The sequence below is a fragment of the Clupea harengus genome, chromosome 20 (genome assembly GCF_900700415.2).
Source record: "Clupea harengus chromosome 20, Ch_v2.0.2, whole genome shotgun sequence".
NCBI classification, from domain to species: domain Eukaryota; kingdom Metazoa; phylum Chordata; class Actinopteri; order Clupeiformes; family Clupeidae; genus Clupea; species Clupea harengus.
In genome coordinates this window covers 4,051,238-4,069,874 of record NC_045171.1, presented here as the reverse complement: position 1 = coordinate 4,069,874, position 18,637 = coordinate 4,051,238, and the positions used below count along the sequence as shown (strand labels likewise).

Here is an 18,637-nt window from a genome sequence, read left to right as displayed (position 1 = left end):
AATCAAGCGAGATGAGAATGTTTCGTATCCCCTACTTTCTACCAATGCTCCCAGTGAGCCTGCCAGCTTTACATTCACATTCACATTTAGTCATTTAGCAGACGCTTTTGTCCAAAGCGACGCACAAGCTGCGGCATGAATTCATATTAGCGTTAGCATCTCTGCTTCTCACACAATCCATGCAAGCACGCTAGCACTGACTCCGCCGGGGTCATAGGTGAATAGGCAACTCCCACCACATAACTGTCTGGCCGCTACATCCCCCCCCCTCGGTGTATCTGTTCTTTTGCATCTTTGCGCTGCCATCTTGTGCCATCCGCTGTGACTTGTCATTGTTTATGGAGTTGTCCTCTGTCACATTAACCTGGATGTTGTTGTTCCCATTGACTTCATCCTCATGTTCTGACCACCTGCCTCCTCTCTCCCCCCTCACTGTCACCTGTGTGCGCTTGATGGGAAAGGCCCTTACCTCTGCATGAGCCCCTCTGGAAGTGTTGGTAGGTCCTCTGCCCCCACTCTGTGTACGCGGGTAGTCTGGGGGGATGTATCTGGGCTGTCTGGGAGACTCACAGAACCTAAGAAAATTAAGCATCTAATTCAAATTACAGTAGCATAACAATATTAGTATGCACACATAACATTTATTCATAGTCTATATTAACATAGAAATTCTATTAATTAACAATTTGTGACTGTTAAATCTAATGGGAGTACAGTGTTATGGATTCACTCACCCATTCAGCATTATGGAAAGCAGGACCTGTCAATGTCAAAATTAGAACTGTGAATGTGCTTTCACATGAATTACAATTATCATACTAAATTATGTAAATAGGACATTAATTGTCCACACATTGGCATTCCATGATAAATCAGAGATTCCAAATCAGAGATGACCAATCATTTTACAAGTAGAGATGACTTTGCAGATTTTAGACATTAAGTATCAAGTGTATTTACTATTCTGGTTAGCTGATATATCTGTACTGTTGTGGGCATGCTTAGTTTAATCAATGACTTTTCTGTAAAATAATCCACTAATACACTTTTTTTTTATGAAATTACAATGTAAAATATGTTATGCTATTGGCTTTTTGTTGTGAACATTTTGCGAATTTTTGCCAAATTTTCCCTGAAAATCTTTTCATTTCATTTCATTACCCCTCATTCCCCATATGTTCTCCATATGGAGAGTCATTCTGTGGTGGTTGCATTAGTCAGACAGGAGCCGTATCTCTGGTACAAACAACTTTCAATAAAGTGCCTGTGAGCCATCTTAAAATCATTATCAGGCTCTCTTTGCAAGGTGTCCGGCATCAGATTATGATAGTTGAGTAAATGTGTGTTGTGTTCTGATAGTCATGTGTAGCTGAACGTCACTGCGTGTGCATAACACTCATCAGTGGTTTGTTGTCTTTTAGCTTTTGCTGCCAAATAGTCAAAGGTTGGCAGGTCTCAGAACAGTCATTTATTTGCACAGGAATGAAAACAAACACATGTACTACACATGCAGTTACACATTATTTACCCATTTAGCCTTTTAAATCACTTTATTTCACCACTAGACACTGATACTACACTCATACTACAATTACCAGAGGGTTTCTGATGGTTAGGTCAGATGGAGCCTTCACACATCTCTGCAGGCATTTTTGTCATGTCTGTCTGCATCCATCTGTCTGTCTGCTTGCTTGGCCAGCCCTTTTTGGCTTATTTTGACAGTGCTGTGTGTGTGTGTGTGTGTGTGTGGGTGGGTGTGGGTGTGGGTGTGGGCACGAGAGTGAATGTGTATTAGTAGCACAGCTTGCAGATGAGGTTGAAGCCAAAGGGGGATTGTTAAGGCTTAACAGTGGGCGGTGTTCATCTTGCCATTAAGACCTGCTTCCTCTCTCTCTCTCTCTCTCTGCTCCTCTTCCTCCTCCTCGATCCCTGTCTCTCTCCCCCCTCTCCCTGCTCCTCTTCCTCCTCGATCCCTGTCTCTCTCCCCCTCTCCCTGCTGAATCTATCTGTAGGGCTGTTCAAACCCCCAGAGAACCGCTGGGAGAGAAGGGATTGGAGCAGTTGCAGGCAGCCCCACAGTCGCCTCCTATCAATGCCCGGACATGCTGGTGAGGGCAGCGTCCAGGTCTCCCACCCCTCCCCTTCTTTCCTAACCCCCACACTCAGACACACACACACACTAACACACTCACACACACACACACACACACACACACACACTCTCACACATACACACACACACACACACTCTCCTCTCTAGTGTTTGTTTTCGGTGGCTCGCATAGTCAAGGTCTAATATAGCACTTCTGCCCTCACAGAGTTCAGTTTGGGCCACAACATCAACCTGTTTTTAGCACAAGAGTGCTGCCCTTGGAAGCTTGGAAGTTTAGCTCCGTCTCCTTTTGTGTGCCCACTGTGTCCATGCTGTGTAGGAATGCTACTGAACTCGGTCCAGTTCATTTTGTGTTTCAGAGGGAGATCGTTAGGTCAGGGTTTAGGTAGTGAGTTTGTGTGTGTGTGTGTGTGTGTGTGTGTGTGTGTGTGTGTGTGTGTGTGTGTGTGTGCGTGTGCAGTCTGGTGGTTTTATTTACAGTATCCGTTTTGTTGTTGCATTTGCTGTTTCTTTGATATCATCCATTTTAGTCATATTATTATTGGTCTTTTTCAGTGTAACATTTTGCAAATTCTCAATTTTAGCTTCTCTATGCTAAAATATCATTATTGTCTAAGACATATAAACACACAGACACAGAGCTGAATACTATAAAATCATCCTGCAGGTGTCACTGTCTTAAACAAATATTTGAACTATTTTGACCAATGACCAGCACTTTTTTGGCAAAACAGTTAATGAAAAGGTGCACCAAGTCCAGTTGAAAGGAATGTACTTGATACACTTGCCTATGGTAGAATGATGCATTGCGTTGCTTGTATAAAGCTCCTACAGTTTTGTAAACACTGAGAATGGCTTGTACTATAGTTCCTGAAGAGTTGCCCCTGAAAATCAAGAATAGCTGTAAAATGTTAGCTAGCAAAAAGTTAGAATACATGAGAAAATTCCAACAATAGGGTAGAAAAGGACTTGTAACTACACTTTTCATGTATTTTTGCAATAGTATGGACTCCTTAAGAGATGACTAAGAGGGTCACGTTGTAGTGGCTCTGATGAGATGCTCAGCTGCTGGTGTTTTTAAGTTGCGCCCTTTGATCCTCCTGCACCACCATACACATGTTCACTGTATGCTTCATCATTATACAACTCTCAGATATCTGTCTGAGTGAATTGTATGATAACGTATTATTCCCATATTTTCTTGCCATTTCAGTTACAGTGCAAGATGTACTTTCTCGTGGAACAAGTTTATTCTTGTCCAAAGGAAACTGATAATGTAACTTTGTCATTGTTTTTAAGTTTACTTGCATGTCATGTTTGTGAGTGAAACTCCCATCTTGGCAATGTCACTTGATTGTTGCCATGTCTCTCTCCCCTCTTCCTCTCTCATATTTGGTCATGATAATCATAACATTCCTCCTCCTCCCCTGTCCCCTCTCCGTCTCTCGTCTGACTCGCCTGAAAAAAGTTCCCATGATGCACGGTGCCACCACTTCCACTGTTTCGTCGGCTACGACCCCAATCACCAATGTTCCTTTTGCCGAGTCAGCAGCCTCCAATCAGGTTTGCCCCCTCATTTTGGCCTCTCCTCTTACTCTAGCCGTAGGGCCTCAGACCTTGGTCCATAGAGAACAAGCATTTTTGAACTCGCTTTGGAGTAAAGAAAAATCCAGTGTTATGTCCTTAAACATTATCATCTGTTCTTCGACTCAAGATTCCAGCTTCCTTCAAAAGTATTTGTGTTTCAAAGTATTTCCAGGTTTCCATACCTTTTTGTTTCTACTGCCTTGTGTGTTATCTACGAGACCTTGGCACAGCCATACAAATATGTCCTTGGGAGTTAGTCTCCAGGAGACCTTTCTAGAGATAGCCCTGGGTGAATGGTGCTCTTGTGCTCTTGGAAACACCCTTAAACCCTGATGGACTTAAACTCTCTATGGATCACAGATGGGCCTGATCTTTAGCTCAGCTCCTCAGTGTTGCTTTCTGTGTGTTGCATGCTCACCCTCCTGTCACGTTCTCTGTGTCCACCTTCCTGTCACGCTCTCTGTGTGTTCTGTGGGAGGGTCGGAGAGAATGACACTGTGTGCCGCCACCCCTACATCCATGTCACACATTTGATCCTCATTCTTTTTGCCCTCTTTCTCTTTTTTGACTATCCTTTTCAATTTCTTTGCTTGCTTTCTGGTTGTGTTGGTAGTGTGCTCTTGGCACAGTTGGATGGTTAGAACAAGGTTCATGGTAAGTGAGTCTGCACTGTTTGGAAAAGATAGAGGGAAACCCGAAAAAATTTGAAGACCTTCATCAGAACTTCACTTTATACTAAAACCAGACCTATGCACAGAATTACATCACTTATTAGCCACTAGAATGTCACTAAATGTTCACTGATGTGTTTATTTGTCATTTCCAATTGCAGTGTCCTCATCTTTCTATGTATGACTTGGTTTTGATGTCACCATTCATTATTGGTCTGATCTTAGGTCACACAGAGTGTCTAATAACATATTTTACAATGTTCTATTTTGAGATGGATTAGGCATGGGCTGATGTGTTATATGATCTCCCTTTGCTTCTTTCAAGTCAGTAAATCACCTCTCATGTCAGAATGTGATTTGTTGCAGTTGCGGTATTGCAATCTACTACTTCAGTTCCATTTTCTTTGCTGCATATAACCCTACCATACCCCAGGGGATAATGAGGGAGTCAGCATTCATTTCCTGCTTTGCTTGCTTTTATGATCCAATTATTTCTTAAAAGCAAATGCCAAATGGTTTGGGTCTGGTATGAAAATAGGATATCATCTTTTGTTTTGTCAATAATATCTACATTTTATGATATTTCGGATGATAGGCCTCTCACAATTTCCTTTAAAAGCCATTCAAATCACGGAAATTGATAATAATCACTGCAAAGCAGATTGATGTCTGAAGTGTAGTTTTAATACAGCTGTGAAAATGTAGTAGATTGAATAAGTTATGTAATCTTTATCTCTCTTTCTCTCTTTATCTTTCCCTCTGTCTGTCTGTCCGTCTTTCTCTCTGTCTTTTCCTCCAACAGACCCCTCCGAGGTTCTAAGTTCTGACCCGGTTGACTTCCAGTGCATTCCCATGGAAACCTACTTCTGCCCTGTCCCTAAACTCTTTATGGCAGCCCCCATGACCCTAAGCCCAGTAGGCCTCAACCGAAACTCCAGTTAAAACGCCATCAGCCTGTTAGACGCCATGTGCCCAGGGGCACAACAGAAACATGGAATGCAGCAAACATGTGCCTAATCGATATGTTCCCCGACGGGGCCATACATTCACTTCATCACTCTTCATCACTCTTCATCTCTGAAACGTTCACATTGTGGATTAAAAAAAAAAAAAAAATTGACAAAGGTTTTGTTCAAACTAACACAGGCAATACCTAAGTTTGGGCCCACAACTGTTAAAGGAAGCCAGCCATGTTGATGAAGAGGTACTTTACAAAGCAAGGCGAGGTCGAAGGTCGAAGCAGGCAAAGCAGAGCTCCCCAGTCCTAACAGCCATACAGATACTCAGATGATCTCCCAGTGACATCATCTCCCAGTGACACATGAATGCACACTGGCGGGAGCTCTGGATTCTCTGGCACGGCCTGCGAGGGCTCAGGAAAAGCAGAGGAGCTTGAGACGCAGTCACATGATGACGGCATACAGGCCTTAAAGGCTAAGAGTTCACAGAAGGCAAACGAGACGAATGTGAAAGGACCGTGTGCCTGTGTTCCAAGCGTTTCCTTTTTTTTAAACGAGTTTCAGCTGTCCTTAAGGCCTTTTTGTTTTTACGGTGTTTTAGGTGATGTTGGCTGTTTTTATTTGGAATTTCCTTTTGTTTTGGCAGCCCAAGATGAAATAGTGATCCTGAAAGAGCATTGTCATGTTTACATTTCAAAATGGCTGTAGAACACCTGTCCTTTTTGATACTGTTTCTCGGTAATGTTTTGTTTTTAATCATATTTCCATTAGGCTATGATTGTAAGATCGCCTATTCCAAAACAGCATTCAGAGCAGATAGCCTGGGGGCATAAAGGCTTCATTTGGTCGATTCGTCTGTGCCTTTGGGTGACGAGCTGAAATAATGAACGGGCTGATTTTTTTCTGTCTCTCCCTTTTAGTATCGTCATGGAATTACTCAAACCCACAATGTACTTCAAGATTGGGAATGCACTTTTGTGTTGTGTACAAAAACATTATGCTGTAGGGTTTGTCCTTATATTTGTATAGTTGGTCGCTATAGAAACACAGGAATGCATGTGGTAGCCATTGGCTGCATAAGATGCATTCCTGTGTGTCGTAACACAAGCCTCTCAGCCAATGAAGTATTTAATATTAATTGATCTGAAATGATTGTTTAAAAAATAAGTGGTCTTTTGTATATGTGTGATTCCAAATTTACTGAAAGAATATTTTTTTCTTGGCAATGAGTTACAGATGATACATCCATAGGTGTTGGACTACGTCATAATGTGGCGGACACATTGGAACAAGATATCTATCGTGAAATGTTCCTCATACCTCTTTAACTGCCCTAAGCAGCGGAGTATCTTCATGTCTGAGTTCATGTCTTAATATGTGTGAGATCAAACACAACAGTGTGTCTAGATTCCAGCATTACTGGATAATAATGTATGCTTTTTAATATTCAGATGACTGAATATCTCGTCTAGTTTTTCCAAAATGAATATAGAAATTTGCCCTTTACATCCCACCCAAGGACGCAAGGTTGATTGTGCAGCACAGTGCAGTTTCCTTTTTTCTGTTCTCAGTCCGGTGTGCGTCTCCGTCCCCTGTCAGTCGGCGGTGGACGAGCTGTCTCCGCCATGTGCCATGTCCCATGTCCCATGATGCCCCTGGAGAGACACAATCTGTTTGTCTGTCCCTGCCGCTTCACTCTGGCAGGGACATGCACGTTAGATATGATTTTCAGCCTCTGACTGTGGGACCACAAAACAAGAGGTTTGAGCATAGATGCTAGAGAAGCTAGAATGTACTAAAAGCATTTATGTAGAGGTTACTCACACACATCTGTGACCAGAGAGGTGTGTGAGATGGCAGGACAAAAGCCATCGTGGCTGATGTCAGCGTATAGCCTACAGATCTCCAACCTCCCGGGGATTTATATCCCTGATGCCTATCATTTTTCCAGTTATTAATACCAAAAAAAAAAAACACTTAACTGTGCAGTTTCTAATGTGAACACTATTTATAGCCGGCTCATTTATAAAACTCCTTTTAGCTCAGTAGTCTTAACAGAGCACATGGAAATATTGTTTTGAACAATAAACACGAAAAATGGTTTGGTGTAGGATCAAGTGGACATGTCAGTCATGGCAGTAAATCTCTAGTTACACTGAATCACCTGCTTCCTGTGTGCCGGGATGCTTGATGACTCTGCCTCTTCGGAGTGTTATCATCGTATTGAACAGGATCTTTGTAAACTGTGATGTTGTGAAAGGTTGTTAGGCTAAAATGGGTTGGTCATAGTAACACAATAGCATCCTTTTTTCAGTTTGTGTAAGAGTGCTTACACTCATCTCTGGTTAAACACATGGTCAAATCTCCGGTATCGCTACTAGGTGATGTCCAAAACATGGCGGTGTTGCTTGTTTTTTGTGATGTATGGTTAGTTGGTTTTGGACGTTTGGAATTAGGTTGATCAAGATTTTCGTTAGTTGTCTGCTCATGGTACTTCATGGGAGGTGTGGGTTTTTTTTTTTTTGTCTTTTTTTTTTTCTTTGTTTCATTAACAATTGGTGTCCTTGCTTTCAAGTCACTGAACTCGAAGCACTTGAGCTGTGGGATATTTTAGAGAGCGGATGGGAAGAGTCAGAGGGAGAGAGATGGACCCAGCATGTGGTTCGCTGAATGGTTTTGCTAACAAAGGTCGACTCCTTAGAATGACATCCAGAAAGGGCCTTATCTGCATGTTTGAATGTGACATTTAGGACAAATGGAATGTCAGATGAGATTGAGAAAGAGGGCACACTGTTGGGAGAAAAGTTGCTAAAACAGCACGACACTGCATCTCTGTGAGACGGTGGCAATGTTGGGCCGGTGGAACTGGCTTAACTGAGCTGCGAACAGGTCCATGTGAACAGAATACTTACACGTCTGTTATTGTGACTGGGAATGAAAAGCTGAGACTGGAGGAACAGGGCTAGGGCATGTTGTAGTTGATTTGAGGGTAACAAGAGCAAAACCACAGAAAGACAATATACTGTGTCATGATATACTGAGTATCTATGGTAGGTTAAGTGTTTTACAATGATTTTGGTAAATAATGTCAAATTTGGATTATACAAGTTTAACATGTTTTTGTTCTTTAAATTACTGTTCAAAAATGAAGTTCAGAAATGCTGTCATTTAAAAACAAATGATTTAATTTCAGTTACTAAAATTCAGTAGCTTACTACTGTGTACATCAAGTTAATTTAGTTGGATCTTAATGTCCTGCCGAGTTGTGGGATTATCTTCTCTCTCTCTCTCTTTCACTCTTTCTCTCTCTCTCAGTGAGAATTATGCCTTCTCCAACTGCTGTCCAGCTGGAAATAACAAAATACTTGATTAAAGAAAAAAATAATGATGTGCCTCGTTAGGGGGGCTTAAAGTTTTAAGTACACTTACCTTTTTAAGAAGTGTGTTACTTGTACAAGATTCAGTAGTTATCTAGAGAATGATTTAATGTAAATATTGACAAATAGAAAGTGTTTTTTTTTTCATGTTTTCCCATGTGTTTCTCACAGTGGTATTTTTGTTACATTCTATCTTAATTATAGCCAAGAATCGGTCTGTTTTTAGACAATGAATTGTTAGTGAAATTTACGTCATTTTAAATATTCTTTCACAATCATAAACATTCTCATTGCATGACTGAGATATAACCCAATTCATGAATAGTTTGTGTAGACTATAGAATAAGAGAATCAGAATTAAGAAATATATAAACATAAATATATACTTTGTATGTATACAATGATAGAGTCATTGTTACTTATGATAGTAAGTTGTTGTTGCTATGGCAACAAAACTACAACATGGCTACCTTTGTATATCTTAATTGTGAATTTTTTTCACACATAAACTGAAATAATGTACAACGTTAACTTATTCAGAAAGGAAATGTGTAGTCTGGGATTTAGTGATTGAATATTTTGTAAGAAAAAAAGGTGAAAACATTACTATCCAAAGCCCCTCTGGGGAGATCATATGTTCTATGTTTTGGTTTGGGGTTTTATCATTATTTTATGTTCTGATGGGGTGTTGATCTGTTTTCAAAGTGGGAATTTGAGTATGCAGCATCTGAGCATTTGAATCGATGGGTTGAATCGAGGGAAAAGAGACTTGTTTCATTTTCCATTAAAGAAATTGAGATGTTTCCACAATAGCAATCACATTAGTAGTCAACAAGATACACTGAGCATATCTCACTACCGGGTTCTTGGCCATTTACTGTGGACAGGACCGCTGACAGGTACTGTCAGAGCCTGTTGTGGTCGCTTTGAATGCATATCCCATTGTCAGGTCTCTTTCTCCCGAGGGTCTGCCCAGTGTGCACCCAGCTGTGCTGGGAGCCTGTGGCACTGGCTTTGATGCGTCAGTGTACGAATGTGTGATATTCACCTTGATTGCACTTATGTACATAAGTCAAAATACTCAGAATTTATTTTGAATATACATAGATATATATAGCAAATTGATATAATTCAACTGACTGCATTGGTCGGAATACAGGTAAACAGTGGTCATTTTAATAGGCTGTAAAAGAGATAGATGCTGTTCTGGGTTTTGAGGGATTTGTCTTTTGTTCTGTTTGCTATTGCCCTTTTACAGTTCATCACAGCATGAGGTTTCTCACTGAAAAAAAGGGATGTATGTATACACTTGTGTCAAAGAAGCTTTTAGATTGTCATAGCTTACAACAGAGCATTTCGCAATGTGCCCTAGCTAAATCTGATTCTGAGGGGGTTTGGAAAATGATTGTAAAACATAGAATTCTTTCAGACTAAGTAGGCTATTACTTGTGTCCACACATCAGAAACCAAAGAGCCACCTGTTACTGTCTCATTGTATTCTCTGAGGGTGATTCAGTGAAAGGTTTTGTTTATGTGAGAGTAGTGTTTTCACATGTATGCCACACTGAATACCTGTAAATCACAGCCAATGAATGGATTGCTAATCTTGGTCTGCCCCCTGCAGGCTGAAATTAGAACACATTATAGTGAGTGCTCAGGATCAGATGACACTGTGGGCTCATTGCGACTAACACACAATCAGTAAACTTGAGTTACAGTCTTTTGTACAGGGGGGTTGAATTCCTTTTCACACTTTATTTGATATTAGTTGATTTTTTTGTTAGGTTTTCATGACAACTCTCCACAAAATATAACAGTAAATGGATTCGCCACCAGATTTCAGCCAACCAATTCAATATCAACAACAGTCACAAGAACTACACATCCAGACAAAAGGCCCTGCTAGTGCTTAACGTGTACATTTAATGTTTTTCAACTGCTTTGGAAGCCAATACATTTTGTTGCCATGGCACTTGTCCGAGAATTGGAGGAGGGGCTGAGTTTCTGTTGGATGCTATGTGTCAATGCACCATTGGGCCATGTAGAAATAGCTCAAAGCCTTTTGTCCGTACAGCAACATGGACAGTACTTAGGCCTTGTGTGACCCCAAAACTACATACACAGAAGTACTTGCTTGAATCACTGTGCTAAATAGACAAACTACGCATCACCCTTCAGTAGCCAGTCCTCTTGTGCCTAAGCTTTGAGCGGTGAGTAACAAAAAGTTGTTACTTTTCCACTGCTCTCGTCAGGGCTTACAGTAACACCCAAAAGATTCCCTGCAGAGTAGTGGTCCAGCCAGAAACAGTAGTTTTATAAAAAAATAAAAAAAGAAGAAAATATATAAAAAATATAATTAATGCAGACATTGCCCATCTGTCCATTCAGGTTTTGTCCCTTTAAATGCATTCTTTGGGAGTAGCCGTAGCTTGCAGTCAAACTGAACAAAGCTGAGAACGTCCACATTGTCTCTAAGCCATACATAACAGGCTTCCCTCTCCTCCACTTTAGGACATAGTGAAACTGAATGCTTTTACTCTTACTGTTAAACTGCTTCTACTTTCTATTTAGCTTGTCGTGCTTGTATGTGCTAAACAACTGTGCTTCATGCCAATCTCTTTTGCTATGAATAAGTATATAGATATATGCATACATTACTTCTGATGTTTTTGTTGGACGTTTTAATAAAGCACTTATGGCAGTTTTTCTCCAGCTTGTGTTTTTTTCCTCAAGCTCAATTTGACAGACTGTGCTCTATTTGTTTTAGAATAAATTCATGCATACACTTCACAAAGGAAGGGTTTACAACAGTAAATCAGGTCCAAGAATGACAATAGATGGAAATGGTGTGTCATGCAGGGCCCATGTGCACGTGCCTGTGAATGTGTCTCTTGTCTTCTTATCTTGGCCTGTCCTGTGGTGAGTCACTTTGTTCTGATTTGTTTCTAAATATCTACTGCACCTCAGCCACAGTGACTGTACACTGAACACTAAACAATCTACACTAAACCAACCCACTAAACTCTCTAAGTTACAAGTTACTTTCTTTTGAAAAGAAAAGCATTCCAGAGCGAGCACCTATATTGTTTTATTCAGGATGTATCTTCACTTATTTTAACTGCATTTCCTGCTCCAGTCTTCATTTTATTTCTCCAGCTGAACATTTCCTGTTCATCATCATTCTTCCTTGCTCATGTCTTAAAGACACATTCCAATGCTTAAGTATTGTATTCTGTGTTCAGGGTTTAATATCCTTTGGAGATTTTTTTGGTCAAATGCTGTAAATAAGCATTGACCTTCATACCACTGAGCATGTGTGTTTGTCAACATGGTGTAAAATCAGAATCATGACAGGTTACCAATATCCAGTAGTTTTTGGGATCATTATTATGTGGTTTTAGGTATGTCCACACACCTTACAACTTGAAAGCTTGACAGGTAGTATTACAGCTATCGTTTCATGTAGGTATACTACAGGCATCACTGGCCCACACTTTTCAATTAATGTAAGAGCCTTACAACAAAAGGTATTTTTTTTATATTTTTCCTTACCATGGAATGAAAGTAACACACCGCTTATTATACTGGAGCATTAGAGCGGCATTCAACTTTTTCATGCAGTTGTTTTGGAAACGGTACAACAAAACATTAGCCAAAAAGTAATGATTAACATCATGACTGTTGTCGCTGGTGGTGTTTAGTTCTAGTCCTGTAATAGCCTTCTGATAAGGTACGGGTAATTTGGCTCATCGTGTTTTTCTTGCCGCTTACTAGCTAATTACTTCCTCAAATATTTAATGATCAATTAAGTTACACTTATTTGGAAAGCAGCCTACAAAGAAATATTCATTGACTTTGGTCAAATAACATTACAAGATTTCAGTTCGTCAAGACATTGCACTAAAAATCTGATTCTGGGGATGTGATTATTCAGCACACTATACATTATATAACGCAGACGTAGATACATGATAAGAAAACTGTTCAAATGATTTTTTTTTATTTCATGAGAGCGCTTATGCCAACTAGTACAAACATCTCATCGTCTTGAACTGTACGACCTCGATTTTCAAAGTCCCTCCCAGTCGCAAAGTAAGCCAATGAGAATGGACATACTTTTTTGGAATGACCAATTAACATACAGATCATCAGGCGGTTCCCTCCTTGATTTATGGGCCTGCAACTAAACTTGAAAGTCTGCGGTGGCCCGCTCCGCTCATGAAGGGCCCAAATGCAGCGAAATATTTGCACAAATATAGTCAGCAGTTGTTGAGGAGCATTAAAACTACGATGGGATTTGCATGCTGTAGGTCGAGGAATAGTGCTCAAGGAATGTATGCGGACAGATTACGTCTCTGATCAGCGGTGTTCTGTTCGATGAGACTGGGAGAGGCCGGTTGAAGCAAGGCCGGCGGAGTGGAGGTGTCATTTCAGCTTGAAACAACGTGTTGCTTGTATGATATCGGACTGAAATTTAATCCCTTTCGATTAAAGCGTTGGTTAAGGACAGTATTCCTGGAGACTGGTGAAACGTCGAGCATTCTTCAATGCATTTTGGTGACAGTCAGTCATTTTCAAGTTGCTAATGTTACTCGGATAGCTTAAGTGGGATAGCTAGCGAGTTGGCTTACAAGCTATCTGATGTTGTTTAGGAGCTAACGTTAACTCCTAGCTTCATCCAGATTTGATGCAACCAAAATGGAAACAGTAGTTAACGAATGGATTCTGATATCATGGCCCATCAGGATGAATTCAAACCTATAACAAGCTTTGCCACGTGTTGGATCTGTCCTTATTGTGGGGCTTGATGGTTTCAAAGTATAGGCAACGTTTGGAGTTTGTATAAAGGTAGCCAGCTAACCTCAGCTAGCTTGCTAGCTAACAAACAAGGTTCGTTAGAGAGAGCATGGATGGGCGTAGCGGGTTCAGCTTTACGTGCTAGCTAGCTAGCTGTCCAAGGCAAAACGCTAGTAGAAAGCAGGCGTTGCTTGTTTTTTTTACGGCAAGTTGCTGATATTTTTGTCTTATGTTCAACTTTTTTAAATATTTCGTTGCTATACTTGATTTGGCGGCCGCTGTCCAAACAACTACCGTGCGTGGAGGGATTTGTAAGGTGTAACGTTAGCCGTTTGATTTATGTAGCTTGTGAACAAACACCTATAGGTTGGGTCAGGCACATAGCTACACCCAAATGAAGGAGTATAAAGTGGTTGTGCTGGGCAGTGGTGGCGTCGGCAAGTCCGCGCTAACCGTCCAGTTTGTCACTGGCACATTCATTGAGAAATATGACCCTACCATAGAGGATTTCTATCGGAAAGAGATTGAAGTTGATTCGTCTCCGTCAGTGTTGGAGATTCTGGACACCGCAGGAACCGAGCAGTTTGCATCGATGAGAGACCTGTATATAAAAAACGGCCAAGGCTTTATCCTAGTTTACAGTCTGGTCAACCAACAGTCATTTCAGGTAATACTTTAAGCAGTTCTTACGATGGCTTGTACTTGTATTATTCGCCCTCTAGAGGGTTGTTACAAGTTTTACAAGTGTTCTTACATTTCATGTCATGATTGTATGCGTCACCAGTGTTGTTTGACTTGGTTGTGTACTGAAACTGATTTTCAGGTTACTACCAAGGCATGTTCAAAGCTGAAAAGGTTGTAGCAAGAGTTTTGCCTCCTCAGCTGTGATTTGGGGAGTTGAGGAATGTACATGACTTGTATTGACTCTTTATTACCCTCTGATTTTGCTGTCTGCCACTTCAGGACATCAGACCCATGAGGGATCAGATTGTGAGGGTGAAACGTTTTGAGAAAGTCCCGCTCATCCTGGTGGGCAATAAAGTGGATCTGGAGTCTGAGCGAGAGGTGGCGGGCTCGGACGGCCGTGCGTTGGCTCAGGAGTGGGGCTGCCCGTTCATCGAGACGTCAGCCAAAAGCAAGACCATGGTGGATGAGCTGTTTGCGGAAATTGTGAGGCAAATGAACTACGCAACACTGCCAGAGAAACAAGAGCAATGCTGCACAGCTTGCGTGGTGCAGTGAAGACACTGCTCTGTACAACCATACTACCCCCTCCACCCCAGGTAGGCCCACAGTACTGACTGAAGACAGACAAAATGCATAGAGGCTCCAAGTTCTTTAGCTTATAAAGGCTATATGGGCCCCTTTCTAGCAAAGAAGTGACAACTTCTGGAACCTACCCAGCACATGGTGAAATAAAAAGCCTACTGTTGTTAACCACAGTTTCTTTATCATCAGAACTGTTTTACTTACTCTTAGACAGTTTACCCAAGAAGAGAAATGGGTATTGGTGCTGGCTAAAATTTGTGAGGAGAGAAATGAGGCTTGGTAGTAGGCGTGGGTCTGCTGAGTTTGTTATCATTAGATCACAGAAAGAATGTGGCGTGAATAATAAAACGGCCTGAGCCCTAGGCCAGAGAAGAGGGGGGGTGCGGGGGGCTCTCGGGATAAGAGTTCTCTGTGGCGGAGCTGGGAGATTCCCAGAGAAGAAAAGGAAAATGTTACATCCTGAATGAAAATTGATGTTCCAAAACAGGAAGTAGATATCTGCCGTGTTTGAAAGGCCCTTTAGTCAGACATTCACATGTGTTCTCTGCAATGGTTCCACTGAGTGTGTCAGTGTTGTGGTGTTGTCAATGTTAAGACTTTTTTTAAAGACTTTGTCTCTTCACTCACATTATCTGTATTGCACTCATATGCCTTAGTTTTTTACTTTGGTTTGCTGAACAAATATGTATGTTCTAAAGAATGCAATTTCCTCATAGACCTAAATGTGATTTTAGGGGATGTACTCATATAAAGGGTCTGTCTTTGATACCTCACAATACTATGCACTTCAGTGACTCGAAGCACCAAAAGTCTATATTGTATAGCCTGGGAAACCAATATGTTGCTTTTGGATATTTCAATTGATACGTGTTCTATTTCTTGTCAGTCATAAAAATGGCAACTGCTCAGATCTATCTGAATAGATTTCTCTGTTTCTAGTGTAGGAGTCTCACACTCCCTGTAAAAAAAAAAAATGTATTCCAGTATACATGCAAGATGATTTGTACTTTCAAAGTGATTTTACACTGATTTAGTTTGCAGTTCCTTCTCAGTCACACCAGTTGCACTTACAGAGTAGTGCATTTAAGATCTCTCAATTGAGGAATAAATGTTTTTTGAAAGTATGGTATTTTTACATGTTAAACAATACCTTAAGATGTGAAGTGGAAAAATAACTCTTAGGCAATTGCTATTCGACACAGTCACATGTGCCTTACCTATAAATACATAAACCTGCCTATTATTAATCCTAACCCTTCTCTTAACCTCTGGAGGATTTTTATGTTCCATAGATTTCTCAGTGAAATTCACATGAAAGAACAGATAGAGTGCATGCAACCCCACTAATGGAATGGACGTCTGACATGTTTTGAGATATTTAAGGTCAATAGTAAGACATTGAGTTACATTACACGCAGCTGACCAAGTAGACATTGTTTGTAGAGAGAATTTTGTATGCATGCCCCGTAGAATTAGAATTCTAGGGTTTGTCTATTGAAGGCACCTCCTATATAAAATGTCTTTTCTCTGTTTCAGACACATTACCTGGCAGTCTGCTTCAATGACGCCAGACCCCATCAGTCACACCAGCGACACTACGCCTGCACACTTCTGATGCTGGTTGGCTGCTGAGGCCAGTTTTGCCCCAAGGAAGGCAACAAAAGGGGCTTGAACTTCTCCAACCCCTTGATAGCCTGACTGTCGAGCACACTCACCTACAAATGCACTGGCCTTTTGGGTGATATGGGAAAGACCTAATACAACACATAGCAAAGAAAGACCGTAGGGGATAGGTGACATGACAGGGCTATTGGTTTTTAGTATTTTTCAAAAGGGGGTTGGGCTGATGAGCTATTTAAGCTCATGGCTAAAGCACCCTGTAGGTGCTCAGCCATATATATATATATATACCCTGTGTTTAAATATTTTAAATTTGGTATATAATTTTAAGTGACAACAGTCTACAGGTTTGACACCTGTGCTATCTGTATTTTTTTACAATGTATGCTTTTTTTTTTCTCCCTTCTCTTCTTTAATAATCTATTTATTAAAACCTTTAATTATTGTGGTAGCTACTTATTGCCTTTTATTTTGTATTGGTGGTTGTTTTGCTTTTGTGACCGCAGTATGCTTTGTTTCTGAAGTGGAGCATTAACGACGCCTTAAATGATTTCAGTCTTCAATGTTGTCAGTGTGTCTTTATTTCTTCTACGAACACGCAGCTATCATTAAAATACAACTCCTGAGAAGAACTGTGAGCGTCATTAATGACAAGCTGCTTCTTTCCTATGCAAACTGTACTTTACTTTATCGTCTAATGTCAGTTAATGGCTGGACTGAATAATTGGCTCACTTTGGTAACGTGCATATGGTCCTTGAGAGTGGTTATACAGGACTTCAGTTTACTAGCTGCTCATGCGGAAATGTAGGCCTTTAACTGGATAAACAGGATTTAAGCAGCGTTATTTAAGATTACCTTATCCAACTGTGTCGTAAACGATCCAGTCCAGTAGGCGGCGATAATGAAACAATTGTCTGCCGATCTACAAAATATAAAAAGAAGCGGGTCAGCTGGCGAGAGATGTTCCGTTAAACTAGACGCAATATGGCGGCGAAAAGTGTCAAAATAAAGCTTTAAAGTTGTGTTTGAAAATCCGGTTTGGGAAATGTTTCAACGTTTAAATAGTCCAGTTGTATACACTGCTTATTGCATCTGCGAATTTTGTCATTCTAGTAGGCTCGTCTTACAAATAACCCTATTAGGTAGGCCACACAACACCGACTGGGGTTTTACACCTTGGTACAAAGGCGATTCAAATGTCAGTATCTATACACAGTATTTTCTAAAAGAATCTGTTGACATCTTTACACAACTAACCGCAAATAGTTAGAGTGCCATTATTGTATTCCCTATTTAAAATATACAGTATACACATACAATATTTATATACACCCATGACAGTTAAATCGTAACTTCTTACTATGTATCAGTAAGCAAGACAGGTAAGATGGCAGGACTGTCTACATTAAATATAATTGTATTCACATGTAAAAACACAAGGAGGTAATGCTGAAAGATAGAGACAAAAATAAACAACAAAAACAGATAACTTTGTTGAGGAAGCCAGGCCTGTTTAAATGAAAGCTTTTTTAGTTGTACAGGCCAGAGTGGGATGTTAGCAGGACAGGGTGACACAGAGATTGACATGGCTTTTCACAAGCTATTACTCATTTCTAGAAAGGAAAAAACGACTGAGGCGGCTATGGTATGTAGGCTACTGTATATAAAAACAGAACCAGATGCTAGAGAACATGCATCTATTAACTATTTAACACTCCACATTAATATTAAGGAACACTCTTATTTAATAAGAAACTACAATTTGTGGACATGACCTGTTTTATAAAATGTGTAAACACAAATGGTAGCAATTTGTTAGACCAATGACAATAATAATAATGACAAAAAACTTCACAATGACAATGAAATACAGTACATAGATACAAATAGAAAAAGGGAGGCACTATGAAGACCGTTAGTGACAACAGGTTGTTAGTTGTAATGAAGATATTTAAGACAGCATAATCCAACGTCTAGTTTACTAGACAGCAGAACTAATGACCCACAAGGGAAGCAAGGCCATGTTGCTGTATTTTTGCTGTGCCGTTCCACTGGCTGTCTGCTACCTACAAAGACGATTCAGGCCTAAATATATATTTCCTTAAAGTACTTGTGCTAAGGATTTAATTTCACCCCCATATCAAGGATGCACAATGTGTTGATTTTTCTCAGCCACACAATTTAAAGTCCATCGGTAGGCAATGATTGTAGGTAGTCTATGCATTTTTATAGCCTATCTTTCA

The 18,637-nt window shown here is 40.4% G+C and overlaps 2 protein-coding genes across 6 annotated transcripts in view; both read left to right on the top strand.

Moving 5' to 3' along the window:
• mbnl3 (muscleblind-like splicing regulator 3) overlaps window positions 1–11,408 on the top strand; it is a 36,776-nt gene extending 25,368 nt beyond the window's left edge. The window contains exons 7-10 of one of the 4 annotated variants that reach the window (XM_012840809.3): window positions 462–497; window positions 2,013–2,108; window positions 3,582–3,676; window positions 5,174–11,408. In XM_012840809.3, coding sequence (XP_012696263.1) covers window positions 462–497; window positions 2,013–2,108; window positions 3,582–3,676; window positions 5,174–5,191 — 245 coding nt within the window. In that variant the 3' untranslated portion in view covers window positions 5,192–11,408. The remainder of the gene's footprint in view (window positions 1–461; window positions 498–2,012; window positions 2,109–3,581; window positions 3,677–5,173) is intronic. The other 3 variants (XM_012840826.3, XM_012840798.3, XM_012840818.3) reach the window with 3 other exon arrangements.
• Window positions 11,409–12,857: 1,449 nt separating this feature from the next.
• On the top strand, window positions 12,858–16,956 carry rap2c (RAP2C, member of RAS oncogene family). Of its 2 annotated transcripts, none has more exons than XM_031587469.2 (3): window positions 12,858–14,171; window positions 14,468–14,787; window positions 16,066–16,227. In XM_031587469.2, exons 1-2 carry the CDS (start codon window positions 13,899–13,901, stop codon window positions 14,744–14,746), a joined length of 552 nt encoding a protein of 183 aa, XP_031443329.1. In that variant the 5' UTR covers window positions 12,858–13,898; the 3' UTR covers window positions 14,747–14,787; window positions 16,066–16,227. The 2 variants fall into 2 exon arrangements, with proteins under 2 accessions (XP_031443329.1, XP_031443328.1); XM_031587468.2 differs by lacking the exon at window positions 16,066–16,227 and adding an exon at window positions 16,310–16,956 and having other exon boundaries at window positions 12,859–14,171.
• Window positions 16,957–18,637: the final 1,681 nt, after the last annotated feature.